Source organism: Cuculus canorus, chromosome 13 (assembly GCF_017976375.1).
Source record: "Cuculus canorus isolate bCucCan1 chromosome 13, bCucCan1.pri, whole genome shotgun sequence".
In the NCBI taxonomy this organism is placed as follows: domain Eukaryota; kingdom Metazoa; phylum Chordata; class Aves; order Cuculiformes; family Cuculidae; genus Cuculus; species Cuculus canorus.
The window spans coordinates 4,609,731-4,633,108 of NC_071413.1; the positions used below are offsets into that span (position 1 = coordinate 4,609,731).

Genomic DNA, 23,378 nt, shown 5'->3' on the forward strand with positions numbered 1-23,378 from the left:
CCTCGAATCAAGCACCTGAAATTAGAGGACACGTCTAATGCTTGAATCTCTGCCTCTTTTCTACATTTGTGAAGTGTGGATGATAAAACTTTTTCCTCGCAGGGGTGCTGGGATGAGGAAGGGCTCCTGGAGAATCCAGATAGTGATGAACGTCATAGAAATTCCCAGAAGGAGATTAATAACAAGTTCTGTGTAAGGTTGGAAGGGCTTGCAGTAAGCGCAAGTTGAAGCCATGCACTAAGTTGTGAGACAGAAAAGGAAATACTGACTTTTTACCTGTTCTGTGTACATTATCCACTTTGTGACTGAGTAAGGGCAGGATAGTATGGGGATCATGTATTGGAGTTAATTTAATGTGCTTATACAGAAGAGCCCAAATTAAGCTGGCAACCTTAATTCTGTCATTTCCAGCTTTCTAACAGGGTCTTGTAATTGTTGTATTTTTCTAGTTCTACCGTGGGCCCTATTTTTAAATGAAGAAGTCGCATCTCTTCTCGCACATGTTTCTGTACTTAGTCCAGCTAATGAAAACTGCAAGGGTTAGGCGTTTTTTGAAAGCCTTCCTCAATAGTAAATGTTAACAGAGACACCAGAGCGTTCTCCTGGCTATTAATCTGCAGATAATAGAAGGTCCATTTCTTAAGTACACACAGAAAAGGAGAAGAAGAAATACTGGCTATGACACAAAATGAATTGTCTTCCTCCGTGCCCTTGTAACCTAGGGCATGTAGTGCAGGCTGCCAGCCACTGCGCTACAGATTTAAAAGTGCTGGAATCTCTCAGTTCTTTAGCAGGTTGCCTGATGGATGGGTGAGTAATGTACTTGAAGAGTGCATTACTAAGCCCCAGACTAATGGCTAGCTCTTGCCCATGGCTTTTGCTATAGATCATTCATCGTGCTATTCATAAGGTCTCTGCCAGTCTGTGTCTGGCACTTGCGCTGCTGCTAACACCGTTTGCCTGACGAATTCTCCACAAACACCCCCGATCTTTTCAGAAGGCAAGTGGTAAATGAGAAGACAAGAGTGAGTCACAGTTGCCCAGCAGTTGTCCTCATGCTCTTTTGGAAGATACAGTAAGGGATAAGGTGATGGACATGATATTCACCCAGTAATCCTTGCACAGTAGCCTGTGAAAAATGTCTGGAGTTTCTACGCCAGGTATCTTCCTATCACTTTTTGAGGAATTTGTGCCTGGAAACTTTGCTTTCCTAGGCAGGCTCCTGTTACAGGCGACAGTAGGGTAGAAAGGGGAAGAGTTGCTGACTATGGCCCTTCAAGAAGGAGTAGAGAGTTTCCTTGACATGTGCTCTGATGCATTAGAGAAAAATGCCTAGACGTGGTTATCAACGTTTGTCTATTGTGTGGCCTAAATGAGGTAGAACCAACCTTCGCAGCAAAGACCATCTCTAGGGCTGACTTCTAGGCTGGCTCTAGTGGACAGGGTAGATGTGCGCAGAGATGAATGAGTTGCCCTGCTTCCATTCCCTACCTGGCTTTGGAGGTTTTCCTCTTTCTTGAGACTCTGATATTAGCAAGACTTCAGGAGCTGTGGCTCCCTGGTGTGGTTGAGCTGGATCCCTCTCTGCTCCTTTCATTTGGACCACAGCACAGCCCTGAGAAAAGAGCAATCCAGTCAACTATCGGTTTAAACTGATGATCCACCTCATTTCTGGTTGTTTGAGGCACCCAGGGCCCTTTCTGATTGCCAAGTCCAGTCTGGTAGCTTTGACAATCGAGAAGATTTAAGCCTTGCTCTGCTATTCTGCGCTCTTGACCTTTGTATTTTTTCAAGAAGTTACTTATAAATAAACTTCTGCAGTTCATTGTTAACATATTCCCGACGAGCTTATGGAAAGGATGAAGCCTTCATCCCAAGGAATTTCCTCTACAGCAGTCACAGTGAAGGTTGTTAAAACTAGACAGCAGAACCAACATTTTTAAAACGGCGCAGATGTGGAAAGTTCTTCAGTGGCAGTAGTCCTATGGAACTCGATACAGCCCAAACTGAGCGACAAACAGTTTGAATTTTCCAATTTACTCCATGTGTTAGGAATGTTGTGCCTTTTGAGGGGTTAGTAGTAATGGTATCAACACACTCTGGGTGCTGGATAATATATACTTCTAGAGAAAGATCTCTTTTTACTGGCGCTATTTTTCTTTTTGCCCTTCAAATACAGCTTGGGCACCTTTTCATTGCCCCAAGCAGGAAGCAACATCTATCGCTCATGTTAATCCTACAACCAAGAGTATTTTGGATACAGAAAGACGTGGAAGATGTAGGGGGTTACAGGCAAAGGGATCGTAGCTAAAAAGGAATATACCATAAAACTAGAAATTCCCACTGAGTATTGTCAGTCAGTTTATTTGCATGCTCTTTTGGACAATGTTGTGGTAATAAAGCGTCATCAATCTATTATTTCTTGTGACCAATCTTTCTCAGCCTGCCTATATAGAACCTTACAGTGGCCTGTATTAACTGAGAATATCCTCTGCTTGTTTTCTGTCTCCTAGCTTGAGTTTTCTTTCTTTAACAAGCACAACAGCACGCTGCTCTATCTTCAAAGAGGAAATTAATTCCGTCCGCAAAAGGGTCAAGTGCTAGAAAGTGCATAGCAATGCAGTTTGCGTGGCAGGATCCAGGAGATATGATGCTAATAAGATTCTAAGATGAGAACAGCAGACTGGCTCTGGGGATTCAGATGAAGGGTTCTGTAAATTTTAAAAGAAATGGTCTCCAAAAACTAATGATGTCTGCTTTCCAATTCATTAATAATGTGGAGCAGGGAGATGGGAGTGAGAAGCAGGCCATGCTTTGAAATATCAAAATGTAACAAGGAAAAAAACAGTGAGAGCTCATCTCATCGGGGTCATAAAGCTGGGAGAAACAGGCAGGCTGCAGGGGAACATAGTGTCAGTGCCTAGAGGGAAGGAAATTGCACTATATGTTCTGCCGAGTGTAATTTATGCACAGACTCTTTGCCAATGTTGATGTAAAATTTCTATGCTGAAAAAGATGCTGCTGTATTGACAGAGCTTTTTCAATGTTCTTATTTAAGGTGACTTAGACACAGGATGTCTGATGGCTTTTAAAAACGTATCTGAATTGTCTTAGCATATTTACAAATGACTCTCGGTAAACCTTCCCCTTCACCTTTTTGCATTGCATGCACGAAACTGAGTAACAAGAACCTGAACCTTGTTTGTAGTTAATAGTGGAAGAAACCCCCTCAGGCAAAGCCTAATGAACCAAGAGCAATTCTGAGCTTTTCCTCTGTAATATCTGTGCCTTTCCGAGGGCTGCCTGGACACATCGTGTGACCTTGCTGCTTTACATCATGAAAATTTCCCATTACTGATATAGTGTTTGTGTGGAGGTGCTATTGTGCAGATATTATGCTCGTCTCTCCCTTATATGTGCAGAGTTTGCAGCTAATAGAGAACGTCTGTGCTTGAACGGTTTCCAGAGTGGGAAGGTGCACAGCCAGAGGATTTAGCTCCGACTTTTATTTTGACAAAGCTGGTATGATTTGCAGAGCGAGGTTAAGGTTTTCCTCCTATCTTCTCCTTTTATCTGTGTGATATTTTCTCATCTCGCCTCGAAACCTCCCATCAGCGATGACTGGTGAGGTTCTCGGGAGCAGCCTGTGCCACAGAGCCTCTCTGCCGCCTGTAGCTCTTTGGCTGCTCTCCCCTGCAGCCCTGAGCCTGTGCGGCTGCTGGAAGCCGCTGCTTCCTTGGCTCTCGGTGCCAGCACGCTCCGTCTGTACCTGCACAGTCCGGGTGCAGCAAAGGGCACCTGCCACAGCCACCGCACTGGCCTCTCCTCTGGGGCACCCTGGCCTGGGTGTTTAACAGAGCATTTTTTAGCCCTGGTAAGATCAGTGTCTTTTATTTGCTACAAACTGCTGCCCTGAAGCTTTTTTTCTCATGGTCTGATTTCACAGCCTGCAGGTCCCATTTGTTTTCTTTAGCTTGAGTCACATTATCTCAGCAGCAAGTCTCGCTCAAGACAAGTAATTTCTCTCGGGTACAGGAGTAGGGGTTCAACAGAGTGTTTACTAAGTGGTGGCGTGTGCTCAGGATACCCTGTCCTCGCAGAAGAGCCGTTACCATGAGGGCTTCACTAAGCTGCAGCATCAGGAAGGTCTGGGATGTGGTGGGTGATATCTGGGCTCGTCCAGTCTGACTGGGAGGCCTGAGCCGAATGTTGTTGTCTTGCTAAAGCCACAGCCATGGAAGTGGGTGAAGTGGGGCTCTGCATCACGACTACAACATGCTCACAAAACGGGTTCCTCTTATTGTGTTTATAAATGCTGTGTATTTCTTCATCGGGATACCATGGGATCCTCGATATTGACAGGTATGCCTCAGGTGTTCCTAGAGCAAACCAGGAATGCGCTGGTACTGACTTCAAAAAGCCCCAGCCTCCACCTGGGTTCCTTTCTGCATCTCCTTGGTCTCCAGCAAATGTTATCAGCCTGACTTTACACGCCTTCCCATTAACTGCAGGGACAATAAAGCCATGTGTATCAAATCTTCCACTCTCCTCATATTTACATCTCAAATGTTTCCTTGGAGAAGAGCTAGGGAATTTGTTTCCTCGGGAAATCTCAAGATAGATTGATAAGAATTTTCTTGAAGGTTTTCCAGGGAAATTCCTGCTTCTCATTCAGTTTCTCAGCACGAGGTTACAGAATGACTTGCCTGCAGCCACATAGTTGGTCAGTGGAGCAGAGAAGGGTTCACAGCTGCTTCAGTGGAGATACAGTTGTGTGCATCAAGACTGTCTTATGGCATTAGTAAAGACATGAAAACCAGCTGGTACATGGAGGCCTTTTTCGTTGATGTTCTTCACCTATCCACTTAGCAACCGAGTTGATTTCTCTCTGTGATATTTTGGCAGGAATCATTCTGGCTTGGAGCTTGGCAGTAACATTACAGTAGCCACCAGAATCTTGGCATGAGCAGATAGATTTTTCAAGTCTTTGGTTATGGTGAAGGGAAAATGAGCCAGGATTCCAGTGGAAAATATAAGGATTCCATAAACCCAGATTTCCTGAGTTCTGTGCCCCAAATAGACTGACTGATATGTGATGACCACCTCAGAAGGGTTATGCATTCGTTTCTGATTTGCATCAGTTTGCTGCTGACTGCTTTTTCCAAACTTTTAGATAAAAGATTAAAAGAAAAAAAAATAGACTTTGCTGGCAGAGGAAAAAAGAAAGGCCAGGAAGTTTTCTCTGTTCAAAACCTAAAGTCTTCCTGAGTGACAAACATCTCCTGATCAAGCTGTGAGAGCCTACGGAAGAACTACAAGATGAGACATCTGAATTTCTGCAAATCTGTGAATGAGATGTCTTTCATAGTTATGGTATCCGGGCTCGAAACAGCCTGTGGAATCCTTTTGAAGTATGGTAGGAAGTACTAGAAACCAGTGAGCTCTCTGGTATTCTGGATGTTGTATTGGAACTTGCTTTCCAGGTGAGAAGCCCGGCTCTTTGTCCCTGTGCTGTGTTTTTCACTGCTGCACACTAACTTTGTGCTTGCAGTTACAGTTGAGGTTGCCTGTATTCCTTGAGCTTGCAGAAAAGGAAAATGATATTGCAAATACTACCTGCGATCTCACCATCTCATAGCACCCTGCTTAGAGGGAGCTACGGTTGTTTCTCATCCTGTAGCTGCTCTCTGGAGTCCGAAAGCTCTCGTGGAAGGATACCCAGCATGAAAAAAAAATGTCCAGAGCATTTTAAAATGTCATCTTAAATTAGAAGAGACGTTTCTGAGTTTGTGGTTCTTTCACACTAGTGACTTCGTCTGCACATCTGCTGTAGCACAACCCTGGCTCTCGCTGAGCTCTCAAAAGACACCCTCTGCTCTGCGCTTAGGCATTTGATTTAGCTTGGACACACGTGTCCTTGCAAAAGTGAAGGTTAGGGAAGTATCAGCTCTTTGCCTTCCTGTGAGAAGAGGGCTCCTGCCCTTGTTTGCTGGGTCTTAGCTGTCTGGAACACGAGGCATTTAGGCAATTGCTTCAGCTGTACCTATGTAGAAAGCAAGTTCTCCCTGCATGGCTGCAAGGTGACAGAAAAGCAGAGCTACAAGGAGCATGTGAGGAGCTCCCTATCCATCCTCATACCCTCAAGTGTGATATTCCTTGTATGTGTTATTTAGTCTTGAAGGCTTCTGAGGAGGATGGAGACCTCACAGATCTGCAGCCTGTGACAGTGAAAGCCAGATCAAACTCTCCCTTCCTCTAAAAAGCTTTTCTTAATCTCTCACCAAATGTAATTTAAGACCATTACTATTTGTGTTTTCCCTCACTGACGTGAGGAAAGGGTAATAGTCTTGCTGTTTGCAGGAGTCGTGTTTTTATTTGTTTGAAGAGATGATTCCTTGAGTTATTCTTTCTTCAAGCTAAATCATTTGAACTCCTTCACTCCTCCCTTAGGGGTCATGTTTCCAGATCTCGATTCATTCACACTGTTCACCTCTGGGATTTAGTCAGCTACTCCACTAATCCTTTGAAGTGCAGTTCCCCAAATTGTATACCATGCTTCAACTGGGGATCAAGCACGCGGGTGACTTCATGTGTCTTGCAGGCTACATCCTATTTGTGCATCCAATAACACTTTTATTTTTCAGAACAGTGCAGCATCATTGGTTTACCTTCACGTGTGCCCACGGCAGGTATAGCCCCATCTCAGTAAGCTCCTACATAGCGACTGTTGATACTCTGTATATGCGGCAGCGATTCCAGCCTGTGGAGACTTTTGCTCATCTCTGTTGAATTTCACTTTATTCTCCTAGCTCATTTCTCCAGTTTATGAAGTTTTAAATCCTGTCTTCTAATAATCTTGCAGTTCCACAGCGATTTGTCATTTGCAAGTGTAGCTAACGTTCTCTGTTCTATCTCCTGCTCTGTGAATATTCTCAGCAGAAAAAAAGAGCAAGCCCATCAATAGCTCTAGGTACATTCTTCCATTTTTGACAATTAATCATTGATAATTACTCATGTGATGATGCTCTTCAATGAGCTTTGTACCCTTTGTACTATACCTAATAATAGGTTTATCTATATCGCATTTCTTTGGCTTGCTCACAAGAAGACTGTGTGAGACAGCATCAGAACCTCTTACAAAGCCGAAATATATGACACCTCTTGTATCTTTTCCATCTACCTCTTACCATTTTGTGGAAGGAACTTAGATTAGTGAAGATTTTTTGTTGGCAAATCCCTGTTGGTTGTTACCCATCTCCTTGTTATCTTTCAGGTGCTTGCAAATTGCTTAATTACGGGTTTCCCAGAAATTGGAGCTAAGCTGACTGATCTATAGTTCTCTGAATTTTTTCCTCTAGATCCCTTTTCTAGGCAGACACTATACTTGCCGTTTTTCAGTCTTCCTGCAGTTCGCGAGGTCTTAAACTGCTTCAGTCAATTCTTTACACACCCTACACTGGGATTCCTTAGACCCAGATAGGTTGAAAATATCTAACATAACTGCATGTCATACCTGTTTGAGTCTGAATTCCTGCCTCTTTGCCCTTGGTATTAACCATGATAACCATCTTTTTGCTGTTAACCTTTTAGACAAGACAGGAAGAAGATGCTGTGAAAGGCTGGTCTTCTTAGCATCTTATGTCCAATAATTGTAACATTCTGTGGATAAGCCAGCTCTTTTCTTAGTCTTCCCAGTAAATGTGAGCTTGACACTTTTGACTCGATGACTCGGTGGGTCCCTTCCAACCTAGTGATTCGATGACTTCCGTTGTTGGTTGTGTCTCATGTTGTGTCTTTCTATTTTTTCCCCTCTTCTTACTTGCGCTTTCTTATTTGTCTGATTGTGTCCTGTTGGTGTTTGTAATCAACTGACGCTTATGGAGCTGTAGAAATCCATTGCTTCTGAAAACCAGACCCTGCGCCTGTCTCTTCAGAGTGTGCCCAATGACCTGTATTTCATGTGTCATCACCTGATAAGCTGTCTGGAGATGAGTGATGGGAGGAACATGTCTACACCCTTCACGTAGTGAGTAAAGATCCGGGAATACTGAGCAGGGAAGATTTATGTATTCTGAGCTGCCTACTTGTAGATTTCTTGTTTCATCACCAAGCCTTGAATTTTCCATTGAAATGGGAATTCAGACATCTGCCAGAGGGATTGTGTCTTGGTGGTGTTCAGATGTTGCTTTATGATCCTTTTTCCGCTCCTTTTCACATACACAGCGTCTCCCCAGCAGTTGCCTTCCTAGCACTTCACACTAAGCAGGGCTGTCTGATTATTCCTCGTGACGGGTGTAAAAACGCCTGGATTCATGGCAGCCCTACTGCAGAAAATCTCTTGTGAAGAGTGAGCTCTCTTTTCAGATAAAGAGCCAGATTTCTGTTGAAATCTGTACCGGGCTGACTTACCGGGCTGATACGCGGAGGGGCCAGTTGTGCCCGGCTGGCACAGGGGTGCGGGCGCCTGTGCTGCTCTTGCAGCTGTACCTGGGAATGGGGTTTATCCCCTGTCTTTCCCTGTCTCTCGATTCAATCTGCTCCAGACACGTTTGCAAATCTAATTACACAATATTTAATAGAATAAATTGCTAATTTGTGGGAGAGAGCTCTACAAAGAGCTTTATAAGTAACAGCAGAATAAAAGGCATCAGTTTTTTTCCTGCACTCCGCTTCCTCCTGCATTGTCATGTACAGCTCAGGTTTGCTTTACTGAAGTTGTTCCTGCTGATATCACCCTCCACAAACCTCTCCTCACTATGCAATGATCCCTGCACGTGTCCCAGCCCTTCCCAGGAAGAGATGTTTGCTCTTGCAGGCAGGGCTAATGTTTTTGTTGGGTCTTCCCTCTGAAGTTTGATAGAAGCTGTCGATTCTCCCAAGCCAGTCCAGAAGAGCATTACAGGAGCAGGATTACTAGGTGGAGGTAACGAGAGGCAGGAACAACAGGGGGTTTTTTTGACAATGCAGTGTCCTGGATCGCTCTGGGACGGGCACCAGGCATTGTACGAGGCTATGCCAAATCCCGCTGTGGTGTTGCATGGATCTCTGAAACCTTTCAGGGATGCAGCTTCCCTTTTTAAGAGAACGGTGGTAGCACGTGTGCGCACCTGCTGAGCTGGCAGGACTCTGCTCTGCAGTGTCCCATCCTTTGGGGCTTCCATGTCGCCACCGGTGTCCAGGACACTGCTGCTGCTCCAAGTGCTGCCATCACATGTGCCGCACACAGTCTGCTTCCAGCACCCCACGGAGCCCCAGAGATGCGTATCCGCTGCAGGTACCACGGCCCCTCGCACGAGGCTGAGGCACCGCTCCTCCCGAGGTGACAGCAGCATCAGGACCAGCCAGACAATCCAGCCCCGTCTGCGAGCGCAGGTACGGCAACGACCAGCTCTAGGTCATCCTAGCTAGGCTGTGGATTCCCCAGCAGGACTCTGTTCTCATGACAGATACCCAAAGGCAGATTTTCTTTTAATTAAATATGAAAATCTATAATGCAGTCAGCATGATGCCTCTTGGTATGTTTATTTTTATATACCCCTTTTATTTGCTTTTGTTCTCGACATATGCTTTCATTATGAGGGGGATTTTTATACTGACCATCTGTGCATTACAGATTAATTTCAGATAGGAGTGAAGGACTTGGGGAGCAGGATAGAGGTCAGTTGGGGTTTTTAATATCTGAGTGGAAATGGGTGTCATTTACAGTTGTGGAATAAACACGCTAACTGGTCTTTTTCTTAAAATAATATTGAAATTGCAAATTTGACATTTTTCAGCTGTTGAATTTAGGTTTCAACGTTGCCAGGCTTTTGAGATCAGTGAAGTATTTCAAACCTTGTATAGTTAATGATTCACTTTGTCTTTACACTCAGGAAAAAATATTTATTTTTTTTCGGTAATACTCTGCCTACGTTTTAATATTTTTCTCTGCAGCCAAAGGGCAAAAAGCATTTAATTTCCCCAGCACCAAAGGTCTGTGTTTCGAAGTGACTGCAACTGGAGTTCTGTACCCAGTGGAGTTCCAAGTTTTGGGTAAAGGGTTAGAAATCCCCAGGCAAAGCCCTGTGGGTGTCATGAAAACGAGAAGGGAGGCTGTCAAACCGTGGTGGGCATCGTACCTAGAGCTGTGCTTGTCTGCAAAGAAATGGCCTGCTGCTCTCTCCAGTCTTTTCTCTGCTCTCTCTGTCCTCTTGGCATGGTTTAAACACATGAAACATCCTGTGTGTGCACCTCCTTGCTGAGCACTCGCTGCCGGTGTGAGCCTCAGTGCCTCCGTAACCTTGCACAGAAACAGAAGGCACAGCTGTCCACCTCTCTCCCCTCTCTGCCAAGGAGCAGATTTACGGGCATCGTGGAATCCCATCCCTTTCTCCTGGTGAGGCAGCACCAGCAGCGCGGGCAGTCACACCGGGGAACCACAGGTCTTGCCATGAATCCAATCTGCGGAGCAAGCGGTTTGGCAGGACTGCTGCAGGAGTCTCTTCCTGTGTGTAGTGACTCCTTCAAGCTTTTAATTCCTCTCCGTTTCCCAGCTTTTACCCCTCCTTCCTCTTTGCCTTGTTATTTTTCCTTTTGACCACTCTTCTGTGTTCTAAGGTCAAGGGTTTGCCCTATGGAAAGAAAAAGCTTAGCTGAAAATTAGGAGATTTAATCAAAGCTTCTCCAGGCAGCATGAACAATCACCAAACATTGAACAGGGCAAAATGAAAGGCCATTCAAATGGAAACAGAGAGTTGCACAGATCTCCCTTAGCAAAGAACTTGATGCCATTTCCACCACTCCACGTGCTGCACTCATTACTGCAGGGACTGTAGGTGAAGCCTGGGCGCCGGGCACCAGGGGGCAAGGCCACCATCGTGAGGCATTTCTTCCCTCGGACCCTACAGGTGATGCCACCGCTGTCAGCGGAGTGTCCAAAAGCTGCAGGAGTTTTCAGGGAAAGTCCTTCTCTGTGCTGTACGCCACCCTTGCGTGCTTCAGGCTCTGGCCATGCCCTGGTGTATCATTCCTCACCAAAGCATGAGTGTGATGAAAGGAGAGGAGTTGGGGGAGCTTTCCTGACCCCACAGGCTCACTGGCATAGCTCTGCCTTGAGGCACTGGAGAAGAAACATCCATTCCTGGTTGAGCCCATCTCCTTCCATACTGCAGGTGCATTCCCAAAGCCTGAAGCGCCAAGTTAAGCTGAAGGACAGAGCTATCTCGAGCACTGTTCTGCTGGGCAGCTGTCCTTAGAGCTCAGCGGTGGTGGGACAGATGTGCTTGGCTTGCTCCAGAGACATGCAGCTCTTTTGCAAGAACTGCGCTGGGTTCCTTCCTCTCTTACAAAGAGCCTTTCCTATCCTTTTCTGTCTTTTTATGTCATTTGCCCACATATCATCGTGTGCCCCACAGTGAACACGTGAATTCTTGTTCACATAGGCCCTACCAATAGTGGGAGAGTTCTCCTCCATTTCCCATGCAAAGAAAAAGCAGGTTTCCCATCTCTTCAGGCCAATGCCAGACTGATTCCCTGCCCAGGCTGAATGACCTACTCTCCTTCCAGCTGCTGGCTCAGCAGCCATAGCTCTCATGGCACTCCCTTTGCTGTAACAACAGAGGTATGATCAGGATCCGAGAGGCTGTTTGGCCTCTCCAGACACCATGGATCTCATTTCAGTTGGGATGTCTATATGTGGCACTAAGATGGGCTGCAGTAGCCTCTGCTTAGCTTAGGGCATCAGTTGTTTGTGTGCAGGAGACCCAGGAGCGCGCAGCAAGTGCCCGTGCTCTGCAGAATGTGTATGGTGATGGTCTGTGTTGCCCCACTTAAATGGCCATGACCAGAACGTAAGATGCCTGTGCAAGGACCTGTCGGAATCGGGCTGGTTTTAGGCAACAATTGGCCTCCACCTCATCAGTGACGTTGACCTTCCTCTCTGGGCAGGTGTCGCGCTCCTGCCCGTGTGCTGCTGCGGGAGAAGGTTGCGTGAGCTTTGTGCTCTGTTGGGTTCCTGTCCTGGTGCTGGTATTTTGCAGCTGAAGCCAAGTGAGGCAGAGACAATGTGCTCGAGCATTCCATCTGAGGGGAGTTTGAGGAGGGGGAGAGGGGGGAAAAAGGCTGTTAGATCTATCACTGGCAATTTAGATTCAGAGACATTTCATCTGCAGTTCCCTCAAGTGTTGAATTGAATAAAACCAGCAGCAGCAGTGGAAAAGGAGGTGGGGGAAGGGCTCTGAGCACTCTCAGCTAAACAAAAAGAGACAGGCAGCTCATAAAAAAAAAAAAAAAAGAAAAAATTGCATCCTTGGGCTGAAAATATGGATTCACGAGGAAGGGAGGAGAACACATGGCAGAGCCCACCCTGGGCAGACGCTGCTGAAGGCTCCCGGTGTTTCTGCAGTCTGAGCAGATCACAGGATTTACTTCTGGGTTTCATGATTTTCTGTGGGTTTTTTGAAGCTCCAGTTGTAGAATCAAGTGGGAAGGACAGAGTATTAGGCTTTGTTTGCAGTTTAAAAAAAAAAAATTCTACTTCACTTTCCAGGGCTTCAGGAGAAAAGTGCAAAAGCGAAACCCTCAAGGGTCAAAAATTCAGAAGAAAAAATAATTTAGCACTTAAAATTTTGTAAACATTTGCTGTTTGGGGCCTGACTCGTGGTTCCCATGGGATGGCAGAACTGTCCTCATCATTAGATGTTTCTGTTCACCTGCCTTTGAGAGGGGATTGCTGCTGGGGTTTGCTCTGGCCGTGCAGTGCGGCGTCTGTTTTTTCTCCAGGTCTGTCTTTCATTCCCCGGGCATCAGGTGAGGACAGATTTCACAGAGAGCCACTCAGCCTCGCTGAGCCTGAAAGGAGAACGGCAGCCATTTGAGAGGATTAGATTACCACAGAAAACAGATTCCCAAGGTCTCCATTGCCTTGTGTGAGTGGTGTCAGCGGCGCTTCTAGCGGCTTATAAAGCCATAGAGAAGCCTCAAGTGTCTCCAGGCTGACTGTGACCTTTCCTCGGGGTACCCCTGTGGGTCGGATGCTGCCCGCTCTGCTGGTGGCGCAGCTCATTGCTGGCGGCACCTCTCTTCGCTGCAGGTTTCCTGGGTGCTTTCTGCCCGTGGTGGCCAGGCCTTGCACTTGGGTGGCACCTTGCCGGTCCTGCTCCAAGACGCAGCCCTTGCACCCACCCCAGGCTGCCCAGCTCCCTGCCTGCCCCCAGCCCACGGGAGGGAAGAGCCTTGGGAAGTGGGGATGCTCTGCTGTGGGAGAAGGCAAGCCTTCCTCCTCCAGACTGCCCAGTTTCCATCTCAGCTTCTGATCTTCCCCTCTTAAAGGCGGTTGCTTTCCATCCTGCTTAAGCACTTTGTTCCCCCCGAGCAGCCTGCCAGGCTCCCCAAAGCCCCTGGCTCTCCTCTCGTCCTCCAGCAAGCATTGTGTTGGCTGAGCGGGAAGAAAGGCTTCTCATAAAGTGCCATCTCACTGTTTCATCGAGTGCTGCAGGGGTTTAGGTCCAATATAGCTGTATGGAAAAACTCCTTACGGCCAGGCCAGTACAGCACTTTTAGGAACACGATATAGAGCAGCAGCACAGCTGTCAGCACCTCTTCAGGCACAAGGCAGCCCTAAGTGTTTACTAACATGTGCTTACTGACATGTCCTGGTCCTCTCCTGTTGCCTAATGTGGACACAGCCTCTGGGCAAGATTTGTGTGTGATCACAGTCCAGCATGGCCTTGAGTGTGCATGACCTACGAGCTGCCAGAAGGGCTACGTGACTCAAGTCTTTGCTAGCCTTCCTTCACCCGTCTCAGGCATAAGATAGTTGGTGGGGTGCATGGGTTTTACCTGGGGAAAATCCAGACCTGCTTCGAGTCCCATAAGATAACAGCACAATGTCAGAAACTGTTCTGCACCAGCATTTCTAGGAGGAGATACAGGAAACCTGCTGATGCGTAACCCCAGACCAGGCAGGAGGTGCTCAGGTCCTGCACCCACCGGCTTAGACACAAAGCGAAGGTGCTGGTGCTCCTCAGAAATTACTTCTTCCAAAAACACATTACATCTAGGTAGAAAGGTAGGTCTTACGTTTGCCTCCCCATCTACTTTATTGACCTCCTTCCCCCTTTATAACCCCTTACTGACAGATCTTATGTTTTACATCTTGCTCGGCCCTGTTTCAGACCGTGTGCAGATGTGCACGCAGGCAGCACCTGGACACGGCCAGTGTGCCACGTGGGCCAGTGCATGGTGTTGGCCAGAGCATGCTCCCACCAGTGTGCCCACGCAGGGAGACCAGGCGCTGGCGTAGCACTGGCAGGTGTTGGTGTGCAGCTTTGGGGAGAGGAGCAATGGGTGTGGAAAGGGAGGTAGGATAGCAAATGTAGAGGCACTTGTGTTGACCTCCCTCCCCATGCTTCACTGAGAGAAGCTATTTGAATGAATGGCATGTGAAGGCGGTACCCCATGACTGAAGCCTGGCCAGCACCAAGTTACCCAGTGCTGCAGCTGCACAGCTCAGGCTTGTTTCTGAAACCAGGCTGATTGTGACTTTGTCAAGCTCTGTGCTTGCATTAAAACGTCCTTTGCCTTTGCTGGTACCCACACGGAAGCGCACGTGGAATACAAAGGCAAGAACAGGGTGAGGAGTTGAGACTTCTCAGGTCAGGCACCAATACCTTTCTTTCAAATTGTTTCAGCTGTAAAACAGGGGTGACGATTCTGATCTATGTCAGAAGGATTTGGGAGCCTGATTAGCTACTGCGTGTAAAAGACTGAGGAAGTCTTACCGTAAATGTAGGACCAAAGAGTAGAGAACGAGAGAGGCTGTCGTGTGGGCATGTATTATGCTGCCCTGATTTTCTCCCTATGTTATCGATCCAGTGGCTTGCTAAGATACAGCCCTGCTGCTGTAGTGGTTTAATTCATTTTTAAGCATCATTATTTTTCATGTTGTGGTCTTCCTCTGCTTGGGGTGCTTCTCACTGCCCATCCCCAAAAATGTCCATTCCTGTCTGTGTTTCATGGTGTGCAGTGCTCCCACATGTGTGTGTGTGTGCACACCAGGGAGATGGAGAGGCAGCTTCAGCTACACTAAGCAATTAAACTCCGGTAGCTCAGGGATGAGCAGGAGGCCGTGATTTTCTTTTCCTTTGCAGTAATTGCCTCTGCAATCAGCTTTGATCACCCGAGAGCAGAGGAGATGAGTGCTGCAAGTTGACATCAGTGGTTTTAATATATCCATTTACATATACAGGAGCAGTGCAGCATACAGCTTTCCATAGCGCCTCTGACCTGAAACCATCGCCGCTCCATAGACACCTCATTTAATTTAATACTTCACCGCCACTGCGGAAGCCACAGGATGGAGATGGGAGGGGGGATAATCAAGCCTTCACTCTCTCGCTCTCCATGAATGTCTGTAGAAATGACATGAAAGTAATTGCTTTTGAAAAGCAAAGCAGAAATGGCACAATTGATTCCACTTAAATGAGAGGAGAAGGGGTGGGGGTGGGGAATGTTCACCCTAAACATGCCACCTTCTTTCCTGCTGCAGGCAAATTGCTTCATGGGTCTGTGTGGGGACGAAAGAAAGGTGGGCTTGTCTCAGAATGGCACGCAGGGGAAGGAGGTGAGCTCAGACAGGCAGTGCTGCTTTGGGCAGGATACATCTTTGCAGCTAACTTAGCCCCAAAGACAGATGCTGCTTCGTGAAGCCATACGACATCCCCTCTTGTCACAGTCATATCTGTTGCTGGGTAGCTGTTAGGGAGCCTCATTGCGGTGAACATCCTAGAATTATTCTGCCTACAAAACCCATTTGTCTGCCTTGCAGCTGGGGGAAGGGAGTGTTTATCTTGCACGCTGAGTAGACATCGGGTCCTCTCCATCTCTCATCCATCTCAGGGTTAGCCCAGTGGATAAAGCTTCGTAAGCTTGGGAAGCTATCCAGTCTGGTGCCTGCTGGTGGATGTCCTTCCTTCCATCAAGAGCCCTGTACCTCTTCTGTGGGCTGCCTGGCACACACCTCTGTCTCCCCTGTTAGTGGAAACCGCAACCCAGGCATGCTGAGGTGCAGCCCCCCCGGCTGTGGTGGCTGCTTTATGTACCCCTCGCAGCCCCCGAGCTGCGGACGCTGCCGTTGGGGTGACGTGATGCTCTGCTGCTCCTCCACAGCCCTGTGCGGCTCGGCAGGTGCTGGGCTGATGGGAGGGAAAGTTGTCCTGCGCCTGTCAGCCCCCTCTGCTGCCTGTGTGGTTTACCTGGGGGCTATCATGGGTTTGTTGAGTCCTTGGCCAGAGAGCTGTCAGGGCTTCCTGAGGCCAGCGGGGTAGAGGTAAGTCCTTGGTTTTAAATACATTATTGCTTCTTGCCCTCTCAGAGGGAGAACAAGGACTTCCTAGATGCTTCACTACTTTGTTATCCCTTTGTTCCTCATCCTCCCTGCGTGGCAGCCAGCTGGCCTCTGCCCCAGGCTCCAGCACAGCCAATGTCTGGCTTTGCCATTTTTCCCAGCTGCCAGGAATTCCCCTGGCTGTTCATTCAGCCTCTGAGTGAGCAGAGGCAGTCGAGGACTGCTGTGCCTGGGGTTGGGAGAAGGATGTGGCACTGCAGCCCAGGCTGGAGGCTCGCAGGCAGCAGCATTGTCAGACCCACAGCCTGGCAGCCTCACACAGCAGAGAGGAAGGGGACAGAAAGTGTTTTGTCTGTGCCAGCCTGAATGAGGTGGCATGTGAAAAGTCCTCCATGCCCTTGTGCTTGTTCTGTTCTCTGGCAAACACAGGAAGGAACAAACACACGGACATCTTGGGGAATCTTCCTAGCTTAGAAACACTCAGACACATTTATACCAGGACAAAGCTGGTCTGTGGAACATCTCTAGTACTCAGTTTGGCCCATGCGTATGTTGCAATGGAAGCTGATGGTCATGGCCAGCAGAGCCAGAGGAACGACCCTGGGATCCAGTAGTCCTCTCTGCCTGACACTGGAGTGCGTCCTTTGCTCTTCAGAACACTCCGTGTTCGCTGCTGGATCCTGTGTTCAGCACAAAGATGGTCTCTGCTATTGCAGCGTACAGGCACGAGAGCACATGCTCAAATCTACACAGAATGTAAACGTTTCCCTTTTTTCTTTTGGTGGGTGTTTTGCTGAGCAGCTGTGACCTTTTTCACAGTGGGTTTGGATGGGTTACGTGCATACAGAATACAACTTAGAGGAATGCAGGCTACTGTGGTAATAAATATGTCTCCGATACATCTTTAATGTAGATGTTAACGTCATTTTACGGTAATTGCATGCAAATTGATTATTAACGTATTTATTGAATGTTGACAGCTAGGTGACAATCTTCAGTAAATATGTTTTACTAATCAGTTAGCATTTAATTAATATCGAAATTCTCTCTAGGTTTAGTAAGACAGTTAGTGAACATTAATTAGGCCCCTCAGTTGCTGCCTATGTTGCAGGACGTCCACGGTGCCACTGACAGGGCTCAGCCACGCTCGGCAGCTCAGCGAGGCACAGGCAGGTGGGGCTGGAGGGGTCTGGGGGCAGCGGGACAGACAGACACATGCCCAGAAGGGAGAAGTCCCTGGGAGATGTTGCTCATGGGAGAGCCTCACGGATGCAGCATAGCACTGCCCAAGAGTAGGCAAGCTGCTGGCTGGAGCAGAGCTGGTGGTGGCCAGGTAGGTCTCGTGTTCATGTGTAGACCACGGTTATGGGAGAGCTGAGCCTGAGCCAGCTCGTTGCAGTGGTGTGGGCCCTGCAGCACTCACCAAGAAAGCCACGAGATCTTGGGATGCTTCTCCTCTTGAGGCATTTGGCTCATTTTGTCCATCCAGACCAGCAAGCCATGTCTATGCACCCCAGCAGGGCCGCTTTCACTTGCGGAGCTGAGTCACGGGATGGGGCTGAGCAGCAGGTCTGGGCAAGAAGCGTGGGCACAGAGTCCTGGGCCATTCAGGGCCTGGGGGCTCTTGGGAACTCTATCTTTCCTGTTTCTAGGAAGAGATGCCTAACTGTATGAGACCTGTTGATAGCAGAGAAGGATGCACTCAATCCCTGCTAGAAATCGGTTCTTTTTATGTTGGCAGTGTCTGTCCCTAGCGTGTCACCTCATTACTGTTATCAGTAAGCTCTAGAGAGCCCCTTTCCCCATGAAGCGACGCTGCTTCCAGTCATTCCCAAGCAGAAAAAGCAGCGTTGCTGTTCTCACCTGCAGTGATCATTTCACTACCCTTGGGTATGGAAAGGCATTGCACAGCCTCCGACCAGCAGTGCAGGGCAGGAGCCGCACAGAGCCTTCGCTCCTGCCCCACGCGTTTGCACCCACTAGCTGTGGCTCATCTCACCTGTCGGAAGAAGGTGAGCAGCATCCCTTAGACGTCCATTGCAAAGGCATCAGGGTCAGTGTTTCGGGAGCCGCTCCACCGCAGGGTTGCTGCAGCACCGTTAGCTCTAGCAGATCGATACTTTAGTCTTGTCATGCTAATTGCGCCTTGGTTGACATTCGTGATCCTTTCCTGCTCCCTTCCTCTGTAAACTCTTGACAGATGGGACACCAAGAAGTAAAAAAAGGTGAGCCCTCAAAGCCTGCTCCTGGTCAGGCAGGACGGGAGAGGTGGATGGCCAAGCTGCAGGGTACCAAAGCTCCCCTTCCCCTTTGCTTTGTGGGTGGTGGACACGAGGGAAATGCCTGAAGGGGTCCTTAATGCAGGGTGGAGAAGCACAGAGCCCCAACATGCAGGTGAATCAGGAGCTGGTTATTTACTTATTAGTTACAATAACTTTGGGTTTGCTCAGTTGCTCTTTGCTTCTCTCACCCAGGCTGTTTGAAAGCCCCTCCGTGAGCAGAGGAGGCAGGTACCCTGGTGCAGCAGAGTCTCTGCCTTCCCTGAGCTGGACATATCACTGCTGCTGCGGGCGTGCGTGTCAGATCACACCTACCATATTGGCTTCCTGTCCCCAGAACATCAGGTTTTTGCAGCTAATGTGTGCGGGCGGGTGTCTCCTCCCGACAATCCCCACCCCCAGCAGCATCAGGCCTGTGCTGTTCGGGGTTTTGTTAAGCCGTTTAGTATTAATTGATTTTTTTTTCCATTTTTTCTTTCTTTCCCTGGGCGGGTCAATAGCTGGATGCTCAAGAGCAGAGGATCTATCAACTGCAGACCAAGCAGAGGGAGAGGCAGGCAGAACTGGAGCAGAAATGCAGCCGGATCCAGCGGCTCTGCCCGGATGTGGAGGCCAGCCATCAGCTGCAGGAGGAAGCCCAAAAGCAGGTAGGAAAAGATGTCAGTCCGCTCTAGCCTGGCAGCCCATGCTGGGAAGGGAACTTTATTGAATCCATTCACAGCAATAGTGATAATCCACTGTTGTCATTTGCGTGGGAGCATAAGGAAGAGCTAATGATATGGAAGTAGTCTGTCAACTCCCAGTGACGAGGGAAAAGTCCAGGGAACTGGGGAGACAGCTACAGCTCTGCTGACTGTAAATAGGTGCTGGGATTTCACTTGATTTGAGGGTGTGACTGCTGTAATGCACAGATGTCCTGGATGTTGCTCCTGCTGCTGAGCTCCTCAGAGAGAAGAGGACAGGGTGGCCATCAGAGACAATGCCTCCCAGGACAGCTGTGTCCTAGCCAGTGGTAACAGTGACATGTAGTGAGCCAGGAGATGGAGCTTGTTCAGATCTGTTCAGCCACGCTGCTGTGGATGAAATCCTTCGTTGGCTCCAGGACTTGCAGACAATTAGGGTGGAAGCACCCTCATTGCCCTGCAGACTTGACAGGAGGCCTCCTGGTTAGTGCTTGTGCTTTGTGCTGGCTCTGTTCACCCCTGTCCTGCCACAGTTCCTCTATTCCAATCCCCATCTTTCAGAAGCTGCCAGGAGTCAGACCGTTTGTTCAGGCAGTGTATTCTTTCTGCATGTGAATCTGGCTTGGGAGAGTGTGCCGCTACCCCGTCTCCTCAGCCATAGGGCTGTCTACCTGGTGTCCACTCAGGCACCTGTAGTCAGGAGCAGATTTTGACCACGAGCTGTCGTTCAGATCCATACGACAAACAGAGGCGAAGAGAGCTGATCCTGAAAATCTGTGCAGCTACTGCTGCTGCACACTGCAGGATTACTTGCTTAACCTGCATCTCTCCTCCACAGTACCCACTTCTAATCTATTTCAGTACTCCATAAACCAGAAAAATTGTCTATTTTATCAACGTGATAGTTAAATATTATCAGTGTTCTGAAAGACTAAACCAGGTAGTCTCGATGTTTAGAGTATCAGGTACCAGCACGCAGATAGCAGGAATGAACTAAGCACAGCTGGTTTGTCCGAGCAGCAGCTGAGAGGACAGCGTTTTAAAATTGGTTGGGGGGCGAGAAACACGCACTTTATTATATAACTGGGAACATTTTGTTTCACTTAATTTGGTGATGATTGATTTGTCCATATGAAAATGAACATATAGGAACAATATATGTATTGCATCATGTATAAATAGGATGAGGGATTGTGTTCGTTACATTCGAAGGAAAATCACGAGATATTGTTCTGTTTATTTCCAAGTCATCCATTGGAGTGGGGGGGAGCAGGGAGAAGAGACAGCACAGCGTGTGGGCTGAACTGCATGTTGTGAGCCTGTTTTTCAGCTGCCGACTGGTGAAGGCTGGGTACCTTTGTCTGTGTGCATGAATGGTGGAAGACAAATGAAACTGCAACTGTGCCTGTGTTTTGTTCTGTGTATGCATATGGGTGACCGTGTATTGATTAGTGCAAGGACAGCATGGCAGGGCGGGAGTCACACTTCTCTTTCTTCTTATAGTCTTACTCCTTTCCCATCCCTCCACCCACTGATACCGAGTTCAGGTGAACCCAGCTGCTTGGTTTGGGTGTGAAAGTGGCAGATAAAACGGTCCAGCTCTAAACTTTCTCTTATAAACCTCCCAGTTAAAGTACTGAACATCAAGCCCTGTTACATAAAAACATAACTATTCTAGGTTAGAACAGTGTTCCACCTAGCTCTGTGTCTGGCAGCAGCTTACGCCCATGCCTGGAAAAGCAATCTTTTACTGTGGGGGAAAAACAGGGGAAGCTTGTGATAGTGCTCTAAGACGCTCACCCACATTTTATGGTGAAGGGGCTTCCTAAACCCTAGCAGGAGTCTTTGTTTTTAACAGCCCTTGAAGAATTTTCATCCATAACTTGTCGAACTACTTTTTGTAACTCGACTATTATCCAGCTTCTGCGATGTCTTGTAGCAGTCATTTCCACTGCTTAACCACGGTGGAATGCAGAGCCACCTCCTTTTGTTTATTTCAAACCTGTCCCCTGACAATTTCTGTTGTTTTATTGGAAGAGACCATGAACAGTCATTCCATACTCGCCTTCCCTGTGACACTTCTGATTTTCTAGACCTCTGCCGTGTTTCTTTTCCATCATTCTTCTTCCAGACACAAGGGCCCCAGTATTTTTTTTGTTTGGGTTGGGGTTTTTAAGCAGACACAGTTACTGATGACTCTCCTGGTTTGGGGGCTTGAAGCCCCCATGGCTGGCAGTCCCAGGATGCCTGCAGAAGGCTGCACAAACCAGAAGCCCTCTTCAAGGAGCGTCAGGTGTAATTTAGCATTAGGAGCATGAGTTATGGTCCTGCCCTTTAAGCAAAGGCCAGCAGCACAGCCCTGCCTGTCAGCTGAGTCCCCAACCTGATCATGAGCTCTCCTGGTGAATGAATCAGGATTTGGCATATCGTTGTTTAATACAGCCCCCATGCTAATGTCTTTTTGAAATGAAACCGAAAAAGCTGTTAACCTCAGTTAGCCAGCTGTCCTCACCGTGACCTGGATAAATCATCAGAGCAGGAGCTCCGAAGAATACCCCTCTCGCTGCTTTGGAAAATGGATCTGGAAGTAAGGACTGTGCTTCCAGCTCATGCCAGGAAGACTTCTCTGCACCAGGGCTGTGCAGCAAAAGGACTGGTGTGTTCTCATGCCAGGGACCCTGCTGGTGCTCTAGGCTGGGTGTCAGGTCCTGGAGACTTGGAAAAGTCTGCTCGCACACTCCCTCCTGGAGACATGGCATGACCTGCAAGTGAGAGAAGGGCAATGTGTTGTACCTGGGAGAGGAGAGGTTGGATTTCCACAGTGACCTCAGGGACTGGCTCCTTCCACCGCTCAGCCCTCAGGCACGTCTCACCATCGAGCCCCTGCTCATGACCACATGGTGTTCCATGTTTGTTCCCTTCAGATGAAGGTAGTAGTTTCTCCAGGGCCACCTCCTTCACCACATCTGAAGGCAGCTAGCCTTGAGCTGCCTGCCTCTGTGGTGGGAAAGGATATAAAGAGGACAATTGGGTGGTTACTACAAGGAGATCTAGATCTACTGGAGCAGGGCGTTTCTCTCCTCAAAGCTGTTTTGACTCTGGAAGCTGTTATCTTCATAAAAGCCTCATTCTTTATATGTTCTCACAGAGCACTCATAGCTGCTGTCTTTTTGTGTGGCAATGAGTTCCACCAGACAGGTTTTCTTTTGCTGTTTCTGATCTGGCTATTTTGTTGGATTTTTTTTTTTTTGTGCTTGACAGAGGGAAATCGCAACACCAGCTGCATGTAAGAAAGTCCTGGAGAGAGAAATAAAGCCATCTGTTCTCTATGTCCATGAAGTCAAGAACTAATGGGCATAGCCTGCATCAAGAAAGATTCAGGTTAGAAACAGCTTTCTAATGGGGAGGAGAACAAAGCACATGGACAGACTGCCAGGGGCCTGAGAATTCTGCATCACAGGAGATATTTAAGGACAGATAAACAAAAGTCAGGGCCCTGGCAGGTTACCCTGTCTTAGAAGCAGAAGATGGGTTATCAGTCTCTTGAGATTGATGTCAGCATTTCTTATTTCCCAAACCTAACCTCGCTCATACCGTGAAAGCGCCAGCTCTGCCTTCTTCAGAGCCCCACCACAGTATCCTTTAGCGTTCACATGATATCAACATATCATTTCCCAGGCTGATTCCCTTTTCTAGCAAAAAGTGACTGCACTTGAGTGTTGGATGCGTGCTTGCATCCTACTGTGGTTCACTTGATCTCAAGACTTAGTCCCAGCTTTGTTCTTCAGGTTAAGTCACATCTCCAGGTGTGCTGGCTGCATTCCCATGCTGGGTAGCAGTTTTGGTTTGTGGGAATGTTCTTCCGCCTCATTGTTATGCTCCTGCAGGCTTGTTCACAGGAGAGATTGGGGAGTACACATTTGTGTTTTCCCATATAAATTGATCCCTGTATGTCTTCCTCACTAGTCATGTTCCTTCAGCTCTCTTCTCAGGGAACAGGGAACACTCTGTTCTGAGTGTTGTGGGCTGGAGGTCTCCGTACGCACAGATTCCTCTTCCAGCCCTCTGGAAGGTCAGGTGGACCTGCCTAAT

General features: G+C 48.0%; 1 protein-coding gene across 24 annotated transcripts in view; it reads left to right on the top strand.

Annotated features, from left to right (window-relative positions):
- Positions 1-23,378, top strand: part of LOC128853461 (uncharacterized) — an 86,707-nt gene that overhangs the window by 48,087 nt on the left and 15,242 nt on the right. For 19 of the 24 annotated variants that reach the window (XM_054078444.1, XM_054078452.1, XM_054078454.1 and 16 more), the window contains 3 exons: positions 18,799-18,948; positions 19,104-19,250; positions 22,548-22,667. In XM_054078444.1, the coding sequence (XP_053934419.1) occupies positions 18,799-18,948; positions 19,104-19,250; positions 22,548-22,599 (349 nt within the window). In that variant the 3' untranslated portion in view covers positions 22,600-22,667. The remainder of the gene's footprint in view (positions 1-18,798; positions 18,949-19,103; positions 19,251-22,547; positions 22,668-23,378) is intronic. The other 5 variants (XM_054078460.1, XM_054078461.1, XM_054078462.1 and 2 more) reach the window with 3 other exon arrangements.